This window comes from Hylobates moloch, unplaced genomic scaffold (assembly GCF_009828535.3).
Source record: "Hylobates moloch isolate HMO894 unplaced genomic scaffold, HMol_V3 SCAFFOLD_19, whole genome shotgun sequence".
Lineage (NCBI taxonomy): Eukaryota > Metazoa > Chordata > Mammalia > Primates > Hylobatidae > Hylobates > Hylobates moloch.
Window position 1 is genome coordinate 34,566,387 of NW_026652294.1, and position 22,413 is coordinate 34,588,799.

At 50.0% G+C, this 22,413-nt stretch overlaps 2 protein-coding genes across 8 annotated transcripts in view; one reads left to right on the forward strand and one right to left on the reverse strand.

Moving 5' to 3' along the window:
* Positions 1-14,138, forward strand: part of SMYD4 (SET and MYND domain containing 4) — a 55,438-nt gene extending 41,300 nt beyond the window's left edge. For 4 of the 7 annotated variants that reach the window (XM_032138995.2, XM_058431275.1, XM_058431277.1 and 1 more), the window contains 6 exons: positions 4,285-4,467; positions 4,923-5,086; positions 7,251-7,386; positions 8,235-8,351; positions 8,545-8,668; positions 10,285-14,138. In XM_032138995.2, the coding sequence (XP_031994886.1) occupies positions 4,285-4,467; positions 4,923-5,086; positions 7,251-7,386; positions 8,235-8,351; positions 8,545-8,668; positions 10,285-10,438 (878 nt within the window). In that variant the 3' untranslated portion in view covers positions 10,439-14,138. Of the gene's footprint in view, positions 1-4,284; positions 4,468-4,922; positions 5,087-7,250; positions 7,387-7,625; positions 8,212-8,234; positions 8,352-8,544; positions 8,669-10,131 lie in introns of those variants that run through there. The other 3 variants (XM_058431272.1, XM_058431273.1, XM_058431276.1) reach the window with 3 other exon arrangements.
* SERPINF1 (serpin family F member 1) overlaps positions 14,072-22,413 on the reverse strand; it is a 15,237-nt gene continuing 6,895 nt past the window's right edge. The window contains exons 3-8 of the mRNA XM_032138998.2: positions 21,890-22,088; positions 20,455-20,610; positions 19,241-19,444; positions 16,447-16,589; positions 14,890-15,100; positions 14,072-14,450 (exon numbers count right to left, since the gene is read on the reverse strand). Of these exons, the coding sequence (XP_031994889.1) occupies positions 14,191-14,450; positions 14,890-15,100; positions 16,447-16,589; positions 19,241-19,444; positions 20,455-20,610; positions 21,890-22,088 (1,173 nt within the window). The 3' untranslated portion in view covers positions 14,072-14,190. The remainder of the gene's footprint in view (positions 14,451-14,889; positions 15,101-16,446; positions 16,590-19,240; positions 19,445-20,454; positions 20,611-21,889; positions 22,089-22,413) is intronic.

The window sequence follows — 22,413 nt, forward strand, 5'->3', positions numbered from 1 at the left end:
AACCTCTAACTCCTGGGCTGAAGCGATCCTCCCACCTCTGCCTCCCAAAGTGCTGGGATTACAGGCGTGAACCACTGTGCCCGGCCTCAATTAGTTTTTTTAATAATAAACATAATTCAAATGATAAGAGTACTTTTCTATGAGCATTTTTAAGGCACTTGATACAGCTTACAAAATTACCCTCCAGTAGAGTTCCACTGACATGCCCAAAGCAAGGTTCACTTTCATTTTTAAATTTCATCTCATTTTGTTTTAGTCTGCTCATATTTCTAATCCTGTTATATCCCTTTTTATTATTTCTTTGGGGTTCCAACGCCTCCCAATTTAGTGTTCTCATTGAATTTCATTAGCAGCTGTTTCATTAGTAGCGCAGGCAAAGGATTAAAGTGTTAACTGGATAGACTTTGACAAAAACCTATAAAAATGTATGTTATTATCTTTGCATAAATCCTATTTAATCAGAGTTCCCCAGAAACCTCTCACTAGGGCTTATCTCAAGGGACAGAACTGGCCACTGATGATTTTCTAGACCGTGACACGTGTGGTTCCGTCTCAGTGGGAATGGCACATTTATGATCTATCCGGATTCCTGTCATAACAAGGTTTTATTGGGGTTTTGTGTCATGTCACTTCCTGTCAATTCACTGCCCATTGCTTTCACTCTTCAGCAATGAAGGAATCTTTTTTTTTTTTTTTTTTTTTTTGAGACGGAGTTCTGTTGCCCAGGCTGGAGTGCAGTGGCTCGATCTCGGCTCACTGCAAGCTCCACCTCCCAGGTTCACTCCATTCTCCTGCCTCAGCCTCCCAAGTAGGTGGGACTACAGGCACCCACCACCATGCCCGGCTAATTTTTTTGTGTTTTTAGTAGAGACGGGGTTTCACCATGTTAGCCAGGATGGTCTCCATCTCCTGACCTCGTGATCCACCCGCCTGGGCCTCCCAAAGTACTGGGATTACAGGCATGAGCCACCGCGCCCGGCATGAATCTTTTTTCTTTACTTGAATCCCAGTTTAAATGCACTAGGGATGGCCATGGCTTGGCCAACACTTTGGGAGGCCAAGGTGGGTGGATCACAAGGTCAGGAGTTCGAGACCAGCCTGACTAACATGCTGAAACCTGTCTCTACTAAAAATACAAAAATTAGCTGAGTGTGGTGGTGGGCGCCTGTAATCCCAGCTACTCAGGAGGCTGAGGCAGGAGAATCGCTTGAACCCAGGAGGCGGAGGTTGCAGTGAGATGAGATCACGCCACTGCACTCTAGCCTAGGCGACAGAGCGAGACTACGTCTCAAAAATAAATAAATAAAAAGAAATGCACTAGGGATATTAGCAAGGTACCCTTTTGGTATAGAGTCACCCCCTCTTTATTTTAATACAAAATGTCACAGATTAAATTTGGTTGATGAAGTACATACATATTCTCACTTTCTATTATCTCTACTAATAGATGATTAATGCAAAATACTGAGTAAGTTTTAAAAATCAATACTTAATTTTTTAGAAATAATTAGAGAGCTATTCAACTCTGACATAAATACCCACACAGTTCCTGGGCCTACTTCTGTCAGAGGGTAATCTGTAAATAATTCACAAAGCTGACATTACTCACTGTAGTGTGATCATTCTTTTCTGGAAAATTTCAGCAACGGTTCTAATATAGATTGCCAGTTGTCAGTAGTTGGCAATGCAAGTCCAGTTTTAATTATGCAGAGGCTGATTATTCAGACTACAAATTGTTCATGCCCTGGACAGCTCCTTCCTGCCACCTGCCTTTTAGCATTTTCACTGCTCATTAGCACGTATACCAGAAGGTGGGCATGGGACAAGGGGGAGGAGGAGAAACAAAAATCAGCGAAGCACTTAGGAGAAGCTCTGATGAAAAATTTTAATACAATTTGTAGAATTACTAACTAGAATTGAGTCATTTGGATTCCCTGTGAAATGTATTTACTTGTTCTATTCTTGTTCTCCTTAGCAACAGATAGTAAAATTGACAACAAAATTGACAGCATTATTCCTATATTCAGTGTTTCAGTGTTTTCCTTTATGAAACTTTTTTTTTTTTTTTTTTGAGACAGAGTCTGGCTCTGTCACCTAGGCTGGAGTGCAGTGGTGCGATCTCGACTCACTGCAACCTTTGCCTCCCAGTTTCAAGCAATTCTCCTGCTTCAGCCTCCCGAGTAGCAGGGATTACTGGTGCACGCCACCACGCTCAGTTAAGTTTTTATATTTTTAGTAGAGACGAGGGTTCACCATGTTGGCCAAGCTGGTCTTGAACTCCTGACCTCAAGTGATCCACCCGCCTCGGCCTCCCAAAGTGCTGGGATTGCAGGCGTGAGCCTCTGCGCCCGGCCTATAAAACATTTTCACGTGATGGTTCATAATATTTTCTTTATCCATTACGTTTGTACCTAGACTATTTCTTCGGTGAATTTGTTTTTTTGTTTTGCGAGACAGAGTTTTGCTCTGTCACCCAGGCTGGAGTGCAGCAGTGTGATCTTGGCTCACTGCAACCTCCGCCTCCTGGATTCAAGCAATTTCCGTACCTCAGCCTCCCGAGTAGCTGGGACTACAGGCGCATGCCACCATACCCAGCTAATTTTTGTGTTTTTAGTAGAGACAGGGTTTTGCCATTTTGGCCAGGCTACTCTTTAACTTCTGACCTCAGGTGATCCGCCCACCCCAGCCTCCCAAAGTACTGGGATTACAGGCATGAGCCACCATGCCCAGCCTGGTGAGTGGTTTTTTTTGAGATTCCTGGCATATATTCGGTGATATCACAATTATTTGATGGCTTTTTCCAGTTTTCCAGAAAACTGAATGTTTCCTTTTAAATACTGGTATCTTTTATCTTCCAACCTGTTTTGTTGGAAACACAGTTTGCCTCATGCTTAAACTGAGGCTACTGAACATCATTTAAGCGTTTTGTGTACGCCCAAGGTTATCTTTACTGTACATACTCCTAGGACAGATGGCTTTGACAAAAACCAGCACAGGTAGAGCCTCTGGCTAAGTGAAATGTTACAGGTGGACTTTTAAAATGCTAATTATCCACCATGTTTTCTTTTCCGAAATGAACAAATTTTTATTTTTCATTTTATTTATTTATTTATTTATTTATTTATTTATTTATTTATTTATTTTGGAGACGGGCTCTCACTCGGTCTCCAGGCTGGAGTGCAGTGGCACGATCTCGGCTCACTGCAACCTCCGCCTCACGGGTTCAAGCAGTTCTCCTGCCTCAGCCTCCCAAGGAGCTGGGCCTACAGGCACGTACCACCACACTTGGCTAATTTTTTGTGTTTTTAGTAAAGACAGGGTTTCACCGTGTCAGGATGGTCTCGATCTCCTGACCTTGTGATCCACCTGCCTCGGCCTCCCAAAGTGCTGGGATTACAGGCGTGAGCCATCGCGCCCGGCCAAAATGAACAAAATTTTAAACTATGGGCCTGAAAAGACCAAAAAAGAAAAAAAAAGAAATGTTACAGTTATAGTAAAACTTTTTTAAATTTTTTATTTATTTTTCTTCAGAGAGGGCCTGCTCTGTCACCCAGGCTGGAGTGCAGTGGTGCGATCCTGGCTCACTGCAGCCTCGCACTCTGGGGCTCAACTGATCCTCCCCTCTCAGACTCCTGAGTAGCTGGGACTACAGGTGTGCACCACAGCTGGCTAATTTTTTTAATTTTTTTTTTTTTTCTAGAGACCAGATCTAGCTGTGTTGTCCAGGCTGGCCTTGAACTCCTGGGCTGGAGCAATTCTTCTGCGTGAGCCTCGGGATTTCAGGCAGGAGCCCCGGTGCCTGGCCTGCTTAAATATATAATGTTCGGGGTAGTAACTAGGTCGCTTGTTCTGTCAACCAACCAAAGACCAGATAAACAAAAGCCCTTGGGCTCTAAAAGTCTTTGGGAAGTCACCTCAACAGGGGCTCTGGTTTCTGTGTTCTCCCTCCTGAACATTATGAAACTATCTAGAACGCTCCCTACTCATCATCCCTTTTTTATTACTCTTTTGTAAGTTCTCATCTTTGGCGATTTCGTGGTGTAGAGACACAGTCGTTAGGTTCCAGGACTCCAGTGGACTCTGTGTGCGTTCATCCACTTTGCTTCCTGGGGACCAGAGCGTGCCGTGAGTCACGTTCCATCTGATTTATATTGGATCTGGCTGTGGAGCCATGACTCACATGGGCTGCAGGCCTAGCTGCCCAGCTCATCTTCTGAGGAATAGAGGGCGAGGCCGGGGCTCATGTCCTGACACCTTTTTCCTGCTTTCCTCTTGCCCTTTCAGGATCTAAAGGGAGCATCGTTACTGACAGCAGGCAGGTGCGCCTTGCCACAGGCATCTTCCCTGTTATCAGCCTCCTGAACCACTCCTGTAGCCCCAACACCAGCGTGTCCTTCATTAGCACTGTCGCCACCATCCGGGCGTCACAGCGGATTAGAAAGGGGCAAGAGATTCTCCACTGCTATGGTGAGCCATCCCTCCACACTGCCGTCCTGCCCTTCTCCGACAGAAAAGGATGGGGGGACACGAGTCAGCAAGCCACCAGGCATGTGACTTCCCCTGTCTACTGTCTGCTTCCTGGAAGAGGCAGTGAACACTTAGGCCAAAAACAAGGAAGGGAGGGAGGAAGGAAGGAAGGGACTTCGTACTAGGGCCCTATTGCGGCTAAACCATGTCTCTCTCTGTTTAATCACTATAAACTTCCTATTCTGAAAATGGGCTAGGAACAACTTCTTGGCTTCTCTTTCTTCCTGTCTCAGCAACTTGGAAGCTTATTTTAGTATCCAGTTCCACAAATATTTGAGTAAAAGTAGCTGTCACGTGATAAGTAATAGTCCAGACCCTCTGCTAAGCTGAAGGTTTTTAAGTAGTGTTTGACTCTCTCTTGCTTTCAATATTGGCTGAGGGTGATCTCCCGCCAGGGCCTCACAAGAGCCGAATGGGGGTTGCCGAAAGGCAGCAGAAGCTGAGGTCTCAGTATTTCTTTGACTGCACCTGTCCAGCTTGTCAAACTGAGGCACACAGGATGGCTGCAGGGCCCAGGTGGGAAGCATTCTGTTGCAACGGTTGCGGAGCGCCCATGCAGGTAATTCTGTCTTCTCTCCTCTACTTTTCCTGGAGGTCAGTTTTCCAGCCTAAGGGCGATCAGTGTTTAGCGGAAGCCATCAGGGACTTGTAAGTGCTGAGACCAGTAATACCACCTCCATTTTAGCCAGTCATCCCCATACACTGGTTACCCCTCCAGAGAAACCAAGGGAAAGGTTCAATTTAGTAATGTTTCCCTTATAAAGGACAGAAGATCCCATCTGAACTGGTTTGGGATTTGGGGGAGACTGGGAATTTATTTGCTCAAGTCAGTCATTGAAAAGTCCCAGGATAGGCTGGGCACAGTGACACATGCCTATTATCCCAGCACTTTGGAAGGCTGAGGTGGGCGGATCACTTGGAGGCCAGGAGTTCAAGACCAGCCTGGGCAACATAGCAAGACCCTGTCTCTACCAAAAACAATGTTAAGAAAAAAATTTCAGGATAAGGCTACTTAAGATACAGCTTGATCCAGGGGCTTTCTGTCCACCCCTCTCAGCTTCATTTTCTCTGTGTTAGCCCCTCCTCAGACAGACTTCCCTCTTACGGTACAGGATGGCTGCCAGCAGCCCAGCCTGTGGATCTCCTGCCAAGGAGGATAAGAGCACATGTCACTCTAACAGCAGCCTGGGCAGAGATGTTACTGTGTTTCATTGACCTGAGAACTGTGGCTGGAGGAAAATTGGACATAGTTTTCCTGCAGCCATTTGGGCCAGAGGAAGGAGCCATATGTGAGCCACATGCCACACCCTCAGCTGTAGGGCACGGGCCATGGGACTGAGGATGAGAGGGAACCTCATGAGAAACTGGGTTGGGTTGCTGGTGCCAAATGAGAAAATAGTTATTGGCCTTTGAAACACAGCAGATGTCCACCTCGGAGGTTTCCCCTCTGCCAGAGGTGCCATATTCTTCTGAGGGGAGTCATGAGTGAAATGCAGAGCTGGTTGTGTTAGAAAGCTAAACTTGCAGACCCAAGGTCAAATGTAGGACGATCACACCTAGCACCTTTTTCTATTGGTTTTCTTTTTTTTTTTGAGATGGGGTCTCACCCTATCACCCAGGCTGGAGTGAGTGCAGTGGCACGATCTCCACTTACCACAGCCTCAACCTCCCAAACTCAAGCAATTCTCCTGCCTCAGCCTCCCCAGTAGCTGGGATTACAGGCATGCACCACCACGCCCAGCTAATTTTTGTATTTTTAGTAGAGACGGGTTGGCCATGTTCTCCGTGTTAGCCAGGCTGGTCTCGATCTCCTGGCCTCAAGTGACCCACCCGCCTCAGCCTCCCAAAGCGCTGAGATTACAGGCGTGAGCCACCGCACCAGCCTTTCTGTTGGTGTTCTTTTCTTTTTTTTTTTTTTTTTTGAGATGGAGTCTCGCTCTGTCGCCCAGGCTGGAGTGCAGTGGCGCAATCTCGGCTCACTGCAAGCTCTGCCTCCTGGGTTCACGCCATTCTCCTGCCTCAGCCTCCCGAGTAGCTGGGACTACAGGCTCCTACCACCACACCCGGCTAATTTTTTGTATTTTTTAGTAGAGATGGGGTTTCACTGTGTTATCCAGGATGGTCTCGATCTCCTGACCTCATGATCCACCCGCCTCGGCTTCCCAAAGTGCTGGGATTACAGGCGTGAGCAAAAGCACCCGGCCTTCTATTGTTTTCTTTAGGACTTTTTCATAACCACTAGAAATGTTTGTCATCAAGGCCAGGCGCGGTGGCTCATGCCTGTAATCCCAGCACTTTGGGAGGCCGAGGCGGGTAAATCACAAGGTCAGGAGATTGAGACCATCCTGGCTAACATGGTGAAACCCCATCTCTCCATACGAATTGTGGGTGGTGGGGGTCCAGTTCGAGTCTGGGTCGCTTGTCATCTAAAGTCCTAGCCCCAAAAAGCGACGAGAGGGGCTATAGAAATGGAAAGAAATTGTGCACTATACCAGTTCTGTTCCAAAAATGAAATCTCAGGTGGGATCAGCTACTGCCTTCATTAGAATATTAGAATTGCCACCATCAAACCAAATTCACTCAGGCTTTCATCACGATGTATTGTTACAGGAGTCTCTTTCCCCCATGAGGTAAGAAACTATGGAGTAATCCTGTAATGTAAGCACAGGCGGTGTTGATAACCGACCCTGGCATTGGAATAAAGAGAAAACTGACTTCCACAGGGAGATGATGTGCTGCGCTGTGGCAGCAGATCTTGTGCAGAATCCGCCGTCAGCAGGGACCACCTGGTCTCTCGGTTACAGGACCTTCAGCAGCAGGTCGGAGTGGCCCAGAAGCTTCTCAGAGATGGTGAACTAGGTGAGACTGGTTCCCTGCTTTGGTCCTCCAGCCCCTTCCCTTTTATTCATTCTGATACCATTTTGGACTCAAGGATATTGAGTACTGATGGGAGAATTGGATGTAATTATCCCCATGCCAGCCACAAGATGGCTATATAGGCCAGTGAGTCCAAACCCTGACCAGCTGCGTTGCTGTGGGGCCCTGGAAAAGGGGCCAGGTGATCTCGGCTGTTGTTTTCTTCTGCATCCAATTGCTAGGTTGAAGTACCCCTGCCAACTAACGGGTCATTGCTGACATCCGTGAGCTGTGTGCAGTTCCAGAAGTTGAGTGTCATTTATTTTAATTCCAGGGCCTAGTGATGTAACTTCCTAGAAGGGCGGTTCTTCCCTGGTCAGAGCTAGTCTCTGCTAGAGAGCAGTGGGGCGTGAGTCCAGCTGATAGGAGTGTCTTGCTTTTGTCAGAGAGTGGTGGAGCTCCCCATTGCCCTTGAAAACCCTCCTTGGAGCTTGACGTCATGGGATTTTTATTTACCCTGCTTTATGAAAGTTGACCTTTAGCTTAGATTTCAGGGTCAAGAGAAATCATGGCCGTATGTGGAAGGCAGAGTTGGTCGAGTTGGAAAGTTGATGCTGAAAACCCAGGGTAAATGTGGGGAGGCCTCCCCTAGTGCCTTTCTCCGCTGACAGAGAAAACATAAGAAAACAGCAGCTTTATTGGAACAGACATTGTGGGTTGGTGACAACCCAGGGAGGCCAGGGGGAATTTCCACATTCAGCCCAGCTGATTTGGAGGATTTGAGACCTGGATTCTCATTCCTAGGACTGGGCTTCTGTCTATAGTGAGACGTCTTTCCTCTGCATTGACAGAGCGAGCCGTTCAGCGGCTGTCGGGGTGCCAGCGTGATGCCGAGAGCTTCCTGTGGGCAGAACACGCCGTGGTGGGAGAGATCGCGGATGGCCTGGCCCGGGCCTGTGCTGCCTTAGGTACAGCATGAGCCTTCACATTCTGCGTCAGGAACAGTCTGCTGTGGGTGCTTCGCCGGGGCCCCGGCCTCTTCTGCCTGGTTACCCCCTACTCTGTAAACTGAGGCTGCCCCTCGTCTCATTCCGTTTCCTCAGTGTGCATCCACAGTTGACAGTGGTTCTTTTCTGGAGCAAGATTTTTCTCTTCTCACAGGAGACTGGCAAAAGTCAGCCACCCATCTACAGAGGAGTCTCCGCGTGGTGGAGGTTCGCCACGGGCCGTCCAGTGTTGAAATGGGCCATGAGCTCTTCAAACTGGCCCAGGTCTTTTTCAATGGGTGAGTCCCTTCCCACTTTACAGGGCACACACTGTCCTTTGCCTGGGCTCTTCTAAGTGTTCCTTGTTTTCTATGGTGTTTTTAAAAGCACGTTGCAACTTCCTTATTTCCTCTTTAGGAGAGATCTTTGCCTTCTGTTTTGCTAACAAACTTAACGCTTTAGAATTTCCTCCTGGGAGGCGGAGCTTGCAGTGAGCCAAGATCACACCACTGCACTCTAGCCTGGGCGACAGAGCAAGACTCTGTCTCAAAAAAAAAAAAAAGAATTTCCTCCTGAGAGATACGGGGAAAGCTTTTAGATCTCAAGTGAGTTTCCCAGAGAGAACTTCGCCAGGCAGCCCCACCCACCCTCCAGTATAGCGCTCCTTCCAGTTGCTCCCTGGTTCGTCACAGCCCCCTCGGCTGTCTCATTCCCAGCACTCTCAGCTCCAGGCTCTCTGCCTTCTCCCTACTCTGCATCCTGTTCCTTTTAAAGCATTTGCTTGAACCAGGGCTGATTTTACCCCCAGACAACATGTGGCACTGCCTGGAGACTTTTTTCTTTTCTTTTTTTTTTTTTTTTTTTTTTTGAGAAGGGGTCTTGCTGTCTTGCCCTGGCTGGAGTACAGTGGCTCGGTCACAGCTCACTGCTTCCTCCAACTCCGGGGCTCAAGCAATCCCTGGAGACATTTTGGATTGTCATGACTTGGAAGGGGGGTGCTGCTGGCATCTAGTGGAAAGAGGCCAGAGGTGCTGCTACGCATCCTCCCGGGTACAGGACAGTGCCCCCCACCAGCCCCAGCAAAGAAGGATCCAGCAATAGTGTCAATAGTGTCAGGGTTGAGAAACCCTGCTTTTTTGTTGTTGTTGTTGTTGTTGTTTGTTTGTTGTTTGTTTTAAATCCCCTGTTCTACTTTGAAGGTTAGAAGGAAAGAACACCACACTGATGGGCTGATGCCAAATCCACTTTTGCTACTGAGATCATTTAGGGCCCAGTTTCAGGATTTCTGGGTGGAACCTCCAACCCTGGTAAAGCTGCCCTTGGTGTATGTGGCTATGAGAAAGTGCTTAAAGCTTCAACCTAAGGCCATGGTGAGTGGGCCTGATAGCCAAGACGTAGAGACATTCTGTTTGGTCAGAGAGAGAGAAAAGGGCTACAGAGTTAGGTCAGAGGTCGGCCCTAAGATGGTTACCCTAAAATGAAAACTGCTATGTAAACCTGTGGTAAATACCAGATGAAAACTTTGAGGCCAGGTGTGGTGGCTCACGCCTGTAATCCTAGCTACCCAGGAGGTTGAGGCAGGAGAATCACTTGAATTCGGGAGGCAGAGGTTGCAGTGAGCCGAGGTCGTACCACTACCTGGGCGACAAGAGTGAAACTCCGTCTCAAAAAAAAAAAAAAGCTTTGAGATTTGCCACTTGTTCTCAGGATCCTGGGGTCTATACTCTCTTTTATAACTTTTTTCTCACATTCTGTTTTGCAGCGTGTTTGTGATGGAGTCTTACTTACTGTTCTAGATTGTAGGATCCTTGATGACAGAAATGATCTTATATTCCTCACGGGGTGTGAGTAGACCCTCAATTAACATTCGCCTCACGAATCAGTGAACTAACTCCTCTTGCCTCCCTTGGCTCAGGTTTGCAGTACCCGAAGCCCTGAGCACCATACGGAAAGCTGAAGAGGTTCTGTCGCTGCACTGTGGCCCGTGGGATGATGAAATCCAGGAGCTCCAGAAGATGAAATCCTGTTTGTTGGACCTACCACCCACCCCTGTAGGGCCTGCAGTGTAGGGTCCCAGGAGGATTTTGACCCACAGAAAAGGAGCCCATGGAACACAAGTTAAAGAGGTTTTGCTGGCCAGGCGTGGTGGCTCACACCTGTAATCCCAGCACTTTGGGAGGCCAAGGCAGGCGGATCACCTGATGTCAGGAGTTCGAGACCAGCCTGGCCAACATGGTGAAACCCCATCTTTACTAAAAATACAAAAACCTAGCCGGGTGTGGTGGCGGACGCCTGTAGTCCCATCTACTTGGAGAGGCTGAGGCAGGAGAATGGCATGAACCTGGGAGGCAGAGCTTGCAGTGAGCTGAGATTGCGCCACTGCACTCCAGCCTGGGTGACAGAGCCAGACTCCGACTCAAAGAAAAAAACTATATATATATTAAGAGGTTCGGCTGCCGAATGTGGGTTCTGTGGGTCGGGTGCAGGTTCTGTGGGTCGGGTGTGGGTTCGGTGGGTCGGGTGCGGGTTCCGTGGGTCGGGTGCGGGTTCCGTGGGTCGGGTGCGGGTTCGGTGGGTCGGGTGCGGGTTCTTTGGGTCGGGTGCGGGTTCCGTGGGTCGGGTGCGGGTTCCGTGGGTCGGGTGCGGGTTCCGTGGGTCGGGTGCGGGTTCCGTGGGTCGGGTGTGGGTTCTGCAGACCAGGTGCGGGTTCTGTGTAGGTTCTGCAGGCCCAGTGTAGAGGCTCACACCTGTAATCCCAGTACTGTGAGTTGGCCAGGTGCGGAGGCTCACGCCTGTAATCCCAGTACTTTGAGACGCTCAGGTGGGAGGATCGCTTGAGCCCAGGAGTTCAAAACCAGCCTGGGCAATATAGTGAGACCATATCGCTACAAAAAAATTTTTTTTAATTCACCAAGCATGGTGGCACATGCCTGTAGTCCCACCTACTCGAGAAGCTGAGATAGGATCACCTGAGCCTGGTAAGCTGAGGCTGCAGTGAGCCAAGATCGCACTACTGCACTCCAGCCTGGGTGACAGAGTAAGACCCTGTCTCAACAAAAAAATAACAGGTTCTGTTGCTGCTGAGCTTTGGTCAGGAAGACAAGACTTTCCCAACAGTTCTACGCCTAGGAGATGAGGGCGGGGAGGACTCAGGAACCACTGCAGTCAGACAGACACCTCTTTTGGTGAATATTTCTTGAAATAGTTAAGTGGCCTCCAATACAAACTCCCAGTTCCCAGAAAAGACTTAAAACTAGTATCTGGAGATTCCAAGTCCTTTAAAAGGATTTTAGCTGATGTGCAGGCATCTGGATGTTAGCCTGGGGTTTTGGCTGGATTCCACCTCGCTCAGTGGTGATAGTCTGTTTCCCTGGAACATGCCGGTGGTTTTAGTAGTAATGAGATGTGTGCACCACTCCAGTGGGAACTGAAACTCTTAGTAGTTACATTGTAATTGAAAAATAATTATAAAACAAGAAATCAGCAAGGCTGCTTACCTCCAGAGACACACCGTTCCACTTACAGTATCTAGCTTCCTGAATCCTTTGTTAAAATCGGTGGAGTATAAATTGTGACTAGAGAAGTAAATATGGAGCCATTTTATTGAGCAGTTTCCTCCAGGGATGACGGCTCTTGGTGTGTTTCCTGCCAGTTTTCCATTCCTTGTTCTCTGCCCTTCATTCTGTACTCTTGGCAGAGTCACTAACCAAACACTAATAAAATCAAAGTTGTAGTAAAGACTTTATAACACGTATGCCTCCTTCTGAGGTTTTTGTTTTTTTGTTTTGTTTTGTTTTGTTTTTGAGATGGAGTTTCGCTCTTGTTGCCCAGGCTGGAGCGCAATGGCACGATCTTGGCTTATGGCAACCTCCGCCTCCTGGGTTCAAGTGATCGTCCTGCTTCAGCCTCCCGAGTAGCTGGGATTACAGGCATGCGCCACCGCGCCTGGCTAATTTTGTATTTTTAGTAGAGACAGGGTTTCACCCTGTTGGTCAGGTTGGTATCAAACTCCCGACCTCAGGTGATTCGGCCTCCCAAAGTGCTGGGATTACAGGTGTGAGCCTGGCCCTTTTTTTTTTTTTCTTGAGACAGAGTCTCACTCTGTCACCAAGGCTGGAGTACAGTGGCACAGTCTTGGCTCACCGCAACCTCCACTTCCCAGGTACAAGCGATTCTCCTGCCTCAGCCTCCCGAGCAGCTGGGATTACAGGCATGCGCCAGCACGCCTGGCTAATTTTGTATTTTTAGTAAAGACGGGATTTCTCCATGTTGGCCAGGCTGGTCTTGCGCTCCCGACCTCAGGTGATCCGCCCGCCTCGGCCTCCCACAGTGCTGGGATGACAGGCGTGAGCCACCACGCCCGGCCCTGAGTTCTTTTGTTTGTTGTCAAGCCTGAAAAGAGACTCCTTTTCTCTTACCAGACCTCTCCAAGCTGGCGAGTAGAATACAGACAGAACTGGGGGCTGCAGGGGATTCTAACGATGCTGAGGGTATGGATGTTGCTGTCTGTGGTTCAGATTTAAGAGACAGAAGGTAGGGACGATGGCTGCCTTCCACTAGGATGTGTAGCGACAGCCCAGACCCCGTTGCAGTCAGAAGGTTACAGGATTCTCTAGGTCGGAACCCTGGTTGCTGTGTTACCACTGGTGACCAAGTAGTTCAGGTGCATTTGTGGAAAAGAATGCCAGATCCACGCTGCTTTTGAGAGCTTGCCCACCCTGACATACCCAAGAAGTGCCCATTGGTTGCCACTGCATTATGATCAGGAAATCAGTAGCCCCAGAGACACCTGGCAATAGCTTTTTGAGAATCTGGAATACAATTAGCACTCAAACATTTATAGAATGAAGGGCAGCAGAATTATCATTTCTCCTCCTGATAACTCTGTGACAAGGGAGTGGCCAGTGACTTTTTTTGGTAGAGCTTTTTCAAGAAAAAAAAGTTTAGTCCTGTGGACAGTTCAGTAGTTATTCTGCTTCAGACACTGGGCATGTTTCATGTTCCTCAAAAAGCCCAGTTATACTTCGGTTTTTTGTTTTTTTGAGACGGAGTTTCGCTCTTATTGCCTAGACTGGAGTGCAATGGCATGATCTTGGCTCACTGCAACCTCTGCCTCCCGGATTCAAGTGATTCTCCTGCTTCAGCCTCCCGAGTAGCTGGGATTACAGGCATGTGCCACCACACCCTGCTAATTTTGTATTTTTAGTACAGACGGGGTTTCTCCATGTTGGTCAGGCTGGTCTCAAACTCCTGACCTCAGGTGATCTGCCCACCTCGGCCTCCCAAAGTGCTGGGATTACAACCATGAGCCACCACACCCGGCTGTACTTTGTAAAATAGGCATACCTCCTTACAAAGAAGATGTTCAGAATCTTTACATATCAGGTCCATTTCCTTAAGTTACAGATGGCCTCTCCTACCTGTCTATGTGCTGTTTACGAGCATGCTTCACTGGTTACGGGCGCAGGAAATGGCCTCCCGGGAGGATCGCTGCTCCTAGTACACAAACACCCCCAGAGCAGAGAAGCTGCCCCTGCGTTATCCAGCACAGATAACTAAGAGTTCTTATAAATGGCGACTTCCTGCAGCGTTTAGATAAAACCAGGCTAGAAGTAGAGGACCACCAAATGCCTAAAGAGCAGTTTCTCTTCATATGGTATTTAGCATAGCTCAAAATAGGAGAAGGAACAAAGCAACAAAAGTTAAGGATAAAGCTCTTTTATTGTATGCATTGAAACCTTACGGGGGCAGCCTTGTGTCTTGTGGACTCTGCTGTCCCTCTGGGGTTTTCTTCTAGGGTACTGGAGTATTAAATGGGGTATTAGGTGCCCCTGGGGTCCAGAATCTTGCCAATGAAGAGTAGGGCCCCTGTGTCTGTGTCCCTCAGCACGAAGATGAAAGGCTGATTAAGGTGATAGTCCAGCGGGAAGGTGAGGTGGGCAGGCTGCAGCCCTGGGCTGGGGGTGGCTCCCGCCCCATCCTCGTTCCACTCGAAGCCAGCCCGGTGTTCCACTTGAGTCAGCTTGATGGGTTTGCCTGTGATCTTGCTAAAGTCTGGTGAATCAAACAAGGATTGCAGCTCTGTAGAGATGGAGAGAGATTTCCGTTAAAACCCTGCCTTCCCCAACACCCCAACCAAGGGATCCGACTGCAAGCAAGCTGGGATGGCACACCACTGTGGACCTTCTGTGAGGCCCGAAGAGCTCTGAGCTGGCCGAGGGTGGAGTGACTTGCCCAGGAGCACTCAGCAAGTTAGGTCAAGATTGGAAAACAGGTCAGACAGACTCGTCTTGAGAGGCAGTGTTGTGAGCGCCTGTTAGGGAGGTCTGCTCCTGAGGCTGAGGAATGAGGCTGATGAGAGAAGGCAGTTCAGCCTTCCCTTCCGGCACGATGAGGATTAAGGAATCATCCACGGCCCCCGTACAAGGCTGTGGAGCCCTTGAGTTCTGCTTAGCACAGTGGAAGGCCTGAAGCCCCCGCCCCACCCACCCACCGAGAGCAAAAGGGTCTTCAGACATACTCATCTCCTGCAGGGACTTGGTGACTTCGCCTTCGTAACTCAGCTTCAGCTTGGGGACGGTCAGGACCGCCTGCACGGTCTTCAGTTCTCGGTCTATGTCATGAATGAACTCGGAGGTGAGGCTCTCCTCTATCAAGGTCAAATTCTGGGTCACTTTCAGGGGCAGGAAGAAGATGATACTCATGCTTCCGGTCAAGGGCAGCTGGGCAATCTGAGACATGTAAGAAAGCACGTGGTTAATCCTTCAGAGCCCAAAAGCTGGGGACAGACACTGCCAGGAGCTGCCTTCCCTCTCCCGTGGCGGGGCCCTGGCCTTGTGCTTCCTCTAGCCCCTCATCTATTTAACTATTCCCCCTCCAGGTTATAGCTTTCTGGCAGCAAGCCATCTCCTGAGGTTTCTTCAGAAAGGGTGCTTTTGGCCTTTCTTACCTTGGCCTAATACCAACTGAAGTTACCTGCTGAAAGAATGTTCTCCTGTGGTTTAAGGAGCTAGAATTGAATTTCAGGTCTTTATTTTCTCCCAAAGTCCATCTGCCAACATTTACTGCTCGTTTGTTAGGTAGAGAGCCCTGGACTAAGACGGGGAGAACCGGGGATAGGAATACCGAAGGGGCCGTAAGACAGCTTGGAGACTCCACCCCATCCACCCACCACGAGCAAAAGCCTCCTTTGAACAGAGGCTCTTAACCTAAGGTCCATGGAACAGATGGTGTCAGGGGTCCCAAGAGTCTCCGAAATCGTTGTCAGAAATGTGTGTGTGCACACCTGGCGGTGCTCCCCCGGGTTTGAGGCACTGTCGTCAGATTCCCAGAGAGATCTGTGTGATAGCCATGGCCCAAGAAAGGTTAACAGTTACAGACTTAGAACTAAAAGAAGTCAGGTCCACTGAAAGCCTTAGAATGCCAACAATTGGCCGAGCGTGGTGGCTCACGCCTGGAATCCCGGTGCTTTGGGAGGCTGAGGCAGGCGGATCACCTGAGGTTGGGAGTTCGAGACCAGCCTGACCAACATGGAGAAACCCCGTCTGTACAAAATTAGCCAGGCGTGGTGGCGCACGCCTATAGTCCCAGCTACTCAGGAGGCTGAGGCAAGAGAATTGCTTTAACCCAGCAGGGTGGAGGTTGTGGTGAGCCGAGATCGTGCCACTGCACTCCAGCCCGGCCGACAGAGCAAGACTCTGTCTCAAAAAAAAAAAAAAAAAAAAAACCAACAATTTGGAGTTTGTCATTATTTTTCAAAGTTTGGCTTTAAATTCTAGAAATAGGAGTCTCAAGAAAAGAGAGAACAAACATTTGGGTGCCCAATCTGGGGGCCCGTTTCCTGTTACCTTATCCATCCTTACAACAAACGCTGGGAAAACAAGGGTTGGTAACGATCCCCTGCCCCATCTTAAGAGGAGGAAAGGCTCAGAGATGTTATTAACCTGCTCAAAGTCACACAGCAGGTGAAATGTAGACAGCTGTCGGATCTCAAAGGTCATTTTATTCCCACTACCCTGTTTTGCTTCTCTATCGTCTCCCTCCACCCACCACCCACCCTGCCCCTATCCCTACAGACCTTGCAGCTGAGATCCGAATCCAAGCCATAGCGTAAAACAGCCTTAGGGTCTGACATCATGGGGACCCTCACGGTCCTCTCTTCATCCAAGTGGAAATCCTCGAGGGAAGTCTTTCTGGAGTCAAACTTTGTTACCCACTGCCCTGGAAAGAAAGGAAATGACATAGTCTGAGCCCCAGGAGACCAGAAAGACAGTGGCGCCATGCTGTGTCCCCAGAGCACGTTGAAAATTGCCCGACTCAAGGGAACCTAGCTGTCAAGGAATAGGCCTATCTCAGTGTGTGTGGCTTGGAGCCTACAGTTATTTCCAGGACCCTGAGTGCCCTTCACCAGCAAACTCCGATGGCAAGATGTTGATTTGGTTGATTAGACTCTCTAGATTGTACACGTTCTGTGATAGTCTGCAGGAAGAGTAAACTGGTGACCAGGCGTGGTGACTCACGCCTGGAATCCCAGCATATTGGGAGGCCTGGGTGGGTGGATCACTTGAGGTCAGGAGTTTGAGACCAGCCTGGCCAACGTGACAAAACGCTGTCTGTCCTAAAAATACAAAAACGGCCGGGCGCGGTGACTCACACCTGTAGTCCCAGCACTTTGGGAGGCCAAGGTGGGCAGATCACTTGAGGTCAGGAGTTTGAGACCAGCGTGGCCAGCATGGCGAAACCCCATCTCTACTAAAAATACAAAAATGGTCAGGTGTGGTGCCTCACATCTGTAATCTCAGCACTTTGGGAGGCCAAGGCGGGTGGATCATCTAAGGTCAGGAGTTCGAGACCAGCCTGGCCAACATGGTGAAACCCTGTCTCTACTAAAAATACAAAAATTAGCTGGGCGCAGTGGTGGGTGCCTGTAATCCCAGCTACTCGGGAGGCTGAGACAGGAGAATGACTTGAACCTGGGAGCCAGAGGTTGCAGTGAGCCGAGATCACACCATGGCACTCCAGCCTGGGCAAAAAGAGTGAAACTCCGTCTCAAAAGAAAGAAAACTGGTGTGCACTCCTACAGCAGTGTCTCGGAGACAGTCAAAGAAGGTCCGAGCTGGGAGGGACCTCTGAGGGCCTCTGGATTATGCCCTCTCGTAGCTGAAAACAGGCCGAAGCCGAAGAGGTGAAGTAACTGGCGGACGCTCTGGAAGCCAGCTGATGGCCAAGCCCCTTTAGTTTAATGTGACCTGTAATATCCTGGGATCCAGAGCTGTTCTTTCACTCACTAGAGACCAGTGCTTGAAGTAGGAAGCCATTCGGATTTTCTCCAGGATAGGGGGCCACTCTTGTTGGTGCCTCAGGTGGTTACAAACCATTTTAAGGGAGAGGTTGCCCAACCCCTCCCCTGGCCCCAGGCCACCCCACAAGGCCTTATCTGAACAGGGCTGGCCCCACACTAGGCCTGTGGAACGAGCTCCAAACACGTCACCACAGCCCAGAAGGATGTTGTTGGTCACCTACCATGTCTTGGGTACAGAACTAGAGCTGTTATAAAATTTGGAGACAACATAAAAAGGTATCTATGAAGTAGGTGTATTATCCTCACATTAAAGGTGAGAACATTGGCCCGGAAAGGTTTTGAAATGTGTGCAGAGTTCCTCAGCTGGTACAGGCAGAGCTGGGATTTAAACCTTGTCTGATTCAGCCAGCACAGTGGCTCATGCCTGTCATCCCAGCACTTTGGGAGGCCGAGGTGGGCAGATCATCTGAGGTCAGGAGTTCGAGACCAGCCTGGCTAACATGGCGAAACCCCATCTCTACTGAAAATACAAAAATTTGCTGCGTGTGGTGGCAGGCGCCTGTAATCCCAGCTACTTGGGAGGCTGAGGCAGGAGAAGCACTTGAACCTGGGAGGTGGGGAGGCTATAGTGAGCCAAGATGGCACCACTGCACTCCAGCCTGGGCAACAGAATGAGACTCCATCGTAAAAAAATAAGTAAATAAATCTTGTCTGATTCAAAAGCCAGGAAAGCCCCAAACAGGCCCAGTGTTCATTCTTTCTCCCTCTCTGCTCTTCTGTCTCCACAAGTCTCTGACTCTGTAGACATTCATGCCTTGCCTTGGATTTGATGACAAGCAGATAAGCTCCAGGCAAGCACAGTTCCCAGATCCTCCCCCAGCTGTGCCCCAGACTCCATGCTGGGCAAAGTCTTTGACACCTCCCCTTTCCAAGCCCCCTCTGATGCCTGCCATCCATCCTTGGTCAAAAAAGAAGTGGCAAGTTGGACATGGTAATCCCAGCATTTTGGGAGGCCGAGGTGGGAGGATCACTTAAGCCCAGGAGTTCGAGACCAGCCTGGGTATCATAGCGACACCCTGTCTCTTAATTTAAAAATAAATGTAAAAGGGCCAGGCGCGGTGGCTCATGCCTGTAATCCCAGCACTTTGGGAGGCCAAAGTGGGAGGATTACTTGAGCCCAGGAGTTCAAGACCAGCCTGGGCATCATAGCAATACCCTGTCTCTTAAAAAGGACTGGGCGTGGTGGCTCACGCCTGTAATCCTAGCACTTTGGGAGGCTGAGGTGGGCAGACCACCTGAGCTCAGGAGTTCGAGACTAGCCTAGCCGACATGGTAAAACCCCATCGCTACTAAAATAAAAAATTAGCTGCGAGTGATGGTGCATCCCTGTAATCCCAGCTACTCGGGAGGCTGAGGCACAAGAATTGCTTGAACCTGGGAGGCGGAGGTTGCATTGAGCTGAGATCGTGCCACTGCACTCCAGCTAGGGCTACGGAGTAAGACTCCATCAAATAAATTAATTAAATAAAATACAGTAAAATAAATGAAAAAGAATTGGAGACACGCTCACCCTTGAAGTGTGCCACACCGAGAAGAAGAATGCTGATCTCATTGGGAATTTCCTTTGTGGACCTGGCGAGCTTCCCTTTCATCTGGGCCTGCACCCAGTTGTTGATCTCCTGCAGGTCCAAGCGAGGGCTGCCCGTCAGGACTCTGGGCCTGGTCCCATATGACTTTTCTAGAGGTGCCACAAAGCTGGATTTTATGCGCAGCTCTGAGAAGAGGCGGAGCAGAGGTTAGTGTATGAGACTCCACGACGCGCATCCTGTCTTCCAGAGCCTGCCAGGCTCGGGTTCTGGTTTACCGCTCAGCAGGCCCTGACTTCCCAGCCAGCATCTTCCTGTGACTTGCCAGGACTTCTGCTGGCATCTCCAGGCACTGGCTGGGGGTGGGGGTGGGGGGGCAGCAGATTCCCCGGATCGCACCACTGCCCTCCCTGCCCCTCCCACCATCTCCTGCAGCCCACTTCCTCTTCTGAGCCTCTTTGGGCTCACGGGCCCTTCCTCCCCACCAGTGCCAGGCCAGGTCTGAGCATACGTGATCTATTGTTTAGAAACAGGCCGAGCGCAGTGGTTCACGCCTGTAATCCCAGCACTTTGGGAGGCTGAGGCAGGCAGATCATGAGGTCAGGAGATCCAGACCATCCTGGCTAACGCGGTGAAACCCCGTCTCTGCTAAAAATACAAAAAAGGGCCTGGCACAGTGGCTCACACCTGTAATCCCAGCACTTTGGGAGGCCAAGACAGGTGGATCACCTAAGGTCTGGAGTTCAAGGCCGGCCTGGCCCACATGGAGAAATCTTGTCTTTACTAAAAATACAAAAATTAGCTGGGTGTGGTGGTGTGTACCTGTAATCCCGGCTACTCAGGAGGCTGAGGCAGGAGAATTGCTTGAACCCAGGAGGCAGAGGTTGCAGTGAGCCAAGACACCCATCCTGGACTACAGCGGGGGGAAAAAGGGAGATTTTGGCCCCAAAAAAAAAAAAAAAAAAATACAAAAAAGATTAGCTGGGCGCCTGTAGTCCCAGCTACTCAGGAGGCTGAGGCAGGAGGATGGTGTGAACCGGGGAGGCGGAGCTTGCGGTGAGCCAAGATCGCACCACTGCACTCCAGCCTGGGTGACAGAGCGAGACTGTCTCAGGAAAAAAAAAAAAAAAAAAAGACCCCCAGCCTGCAGCATGGAGCCCACATTCCTCAGGCAGCTCAGGCTGCAAAGGCGACTCACTCTTCTCAAAGACGATCCGGGAGGCACTCTTGAGGTTCTTCTGGGGGGCAGTGACCGTGTCAAGGAGCTCCTTATAGGTACCATGGATGTCTGGGCTGCTGATCAAGTCATAGTAGAGAGCCCGGTGAATGATGGATTCTGTTCGCTGCTCCGCTCCTGCCCAAGACAAGGATGTGGATGTTGATAACTGCACACCAGGGCCCAAATCAAGCCCCTCCCAGAACACAGATACTACTATACTCATCTTTTTTGTCTGCTGAGAGCCCAAGTAGGCTGATCTTCAAGACAATCTAGGTGGCCAAAGAATTTTTTTTTTTTTTTTTTTTTTTGAAGACGGAGTCTTGCTCTGTCTCCCAGGCTGGAGTGCAGTGGCGCGATCTCAGCTCACTGCAAGCTCCGCCTCCCAGGTTCACGCCATTCTCCTGCCTCAGCCTCCCGAGTAGCTGGGACTACAGGCGCCCGCCACCACGCTCGGCTAATTTTTTGTATTTTTAGTAGAGATGGGGTTTCACCGTGTTAGCCAGGATGGTCTTGATCTCCTGACCTCGTGATCCACCCGCCTCGGCCTCCCAAAGTGCAGGGATTACAGGGGTGAGCCACTGTGCCCGGCCAAGAATTTTCATCCTTAAGAGATTTTCCTGAAGTAGGTTAAAGGCATCAGGCCTGGAAAGTGGGAGTGAGAGGTACCAGTCCCTGTACTTCTCCCATCACAGCCCTTAAGACTATTCTGGCCGGGCGCGGTGGCCCACGCCTATAATCCCAGCACTTTGGGAGGCCAAGGCGGGTGGATCGCTTGAGCCCGGGAGTTTGAGACCAGCCTAGGTAGGCAACATGGTGAAACCCCGTCTCTACTAAAAATACAAAAATTAGCTGGGCATGATGGCAGGTGCCTGTAATCCCAGCTACTCTGGAGGCTGAGGCAGGAGAATTCTTTGAACCCGGGAGGTAGAGGTTGCAGTGAGCCGAGATCGCACCACTGCACCCCAGCCTAGGCAACAGAGCGAGACTCGGTCTCAGAAAAAAAAAAAAAAAAAAAGACTATTCTGTAGTTAGCTGGTATTAGTTCCCCTGTGAACCCAGCTGTGTCCTCAGTGAGGGCAAGCCCACGCCTGCTTGTTTGCAGTTACATCCCGGGAACCTAGGCTAGCACCGGCTTGGTTAAGGAATGCAAGAATGTGCCTTGAAGTCACCGTGTCAATAAGTGACCGTGAGGCCAAGCGCCATGTCAGTGGTGCCCAGCCCCTTTTGGGGAGCTGGGGAATCGTGTGTGTGCAGCCCGAGCTCCTGCTTACACAGCTGGGACCCCCAGGCCTGGCCCCTAGTGCTACTTCACCCCTCCCTGAGCTGAAATGTCAATAAACTCAGCCACATTTACGCAGAGGCCCCAGGGGGCCTCTCCAGGTCTGCCTGGGGCTTCCTGCATCTGAGCACTCACCCAGCGAGAGGGCCGAGAGGGCCGTGGCCACGCTGAGAGGAGACAGGAGCACGTTGGTCGTGGGGCTCATGCCGGACTGCACTCGGTACAGGTCATAGCCAAAGTTGGAGACAGCCGCTGCCAGCTTGTTCACAGGCACTTTGAAGAAAGGATCCTCCTCCTCCACCAGTGCCCCTGTGCTCTCGGGGTCTGGGGAACCCTGGCAGGAGACAGGAAGTCTTGGGTTTGAGTTCAGGGACTCGCAGAGATGCACAGGGACTGACTGTCTCCTCACGGCTTTGTGTAGGGTGGTGGTTCTGGCCCCTTGGGGCTGTCCTTCCTAATTTTTCTGTTTGGCCTAAAACGGGAATGAGTTTTACTCCCTCATCATGCATGAGCTCTCTGTGGAGAGACAGCGCAGAGGAGAGATTAGCTGTTTTTTTTTTATTTGAGACAGAGTCTTACCCTGTCGCCCGGGCTAGAGTGCAGTGGCGCGATCTCGGCTCGCTGCAACCTCCACCCTCCCCAGTTCAAGCGATTCTCCT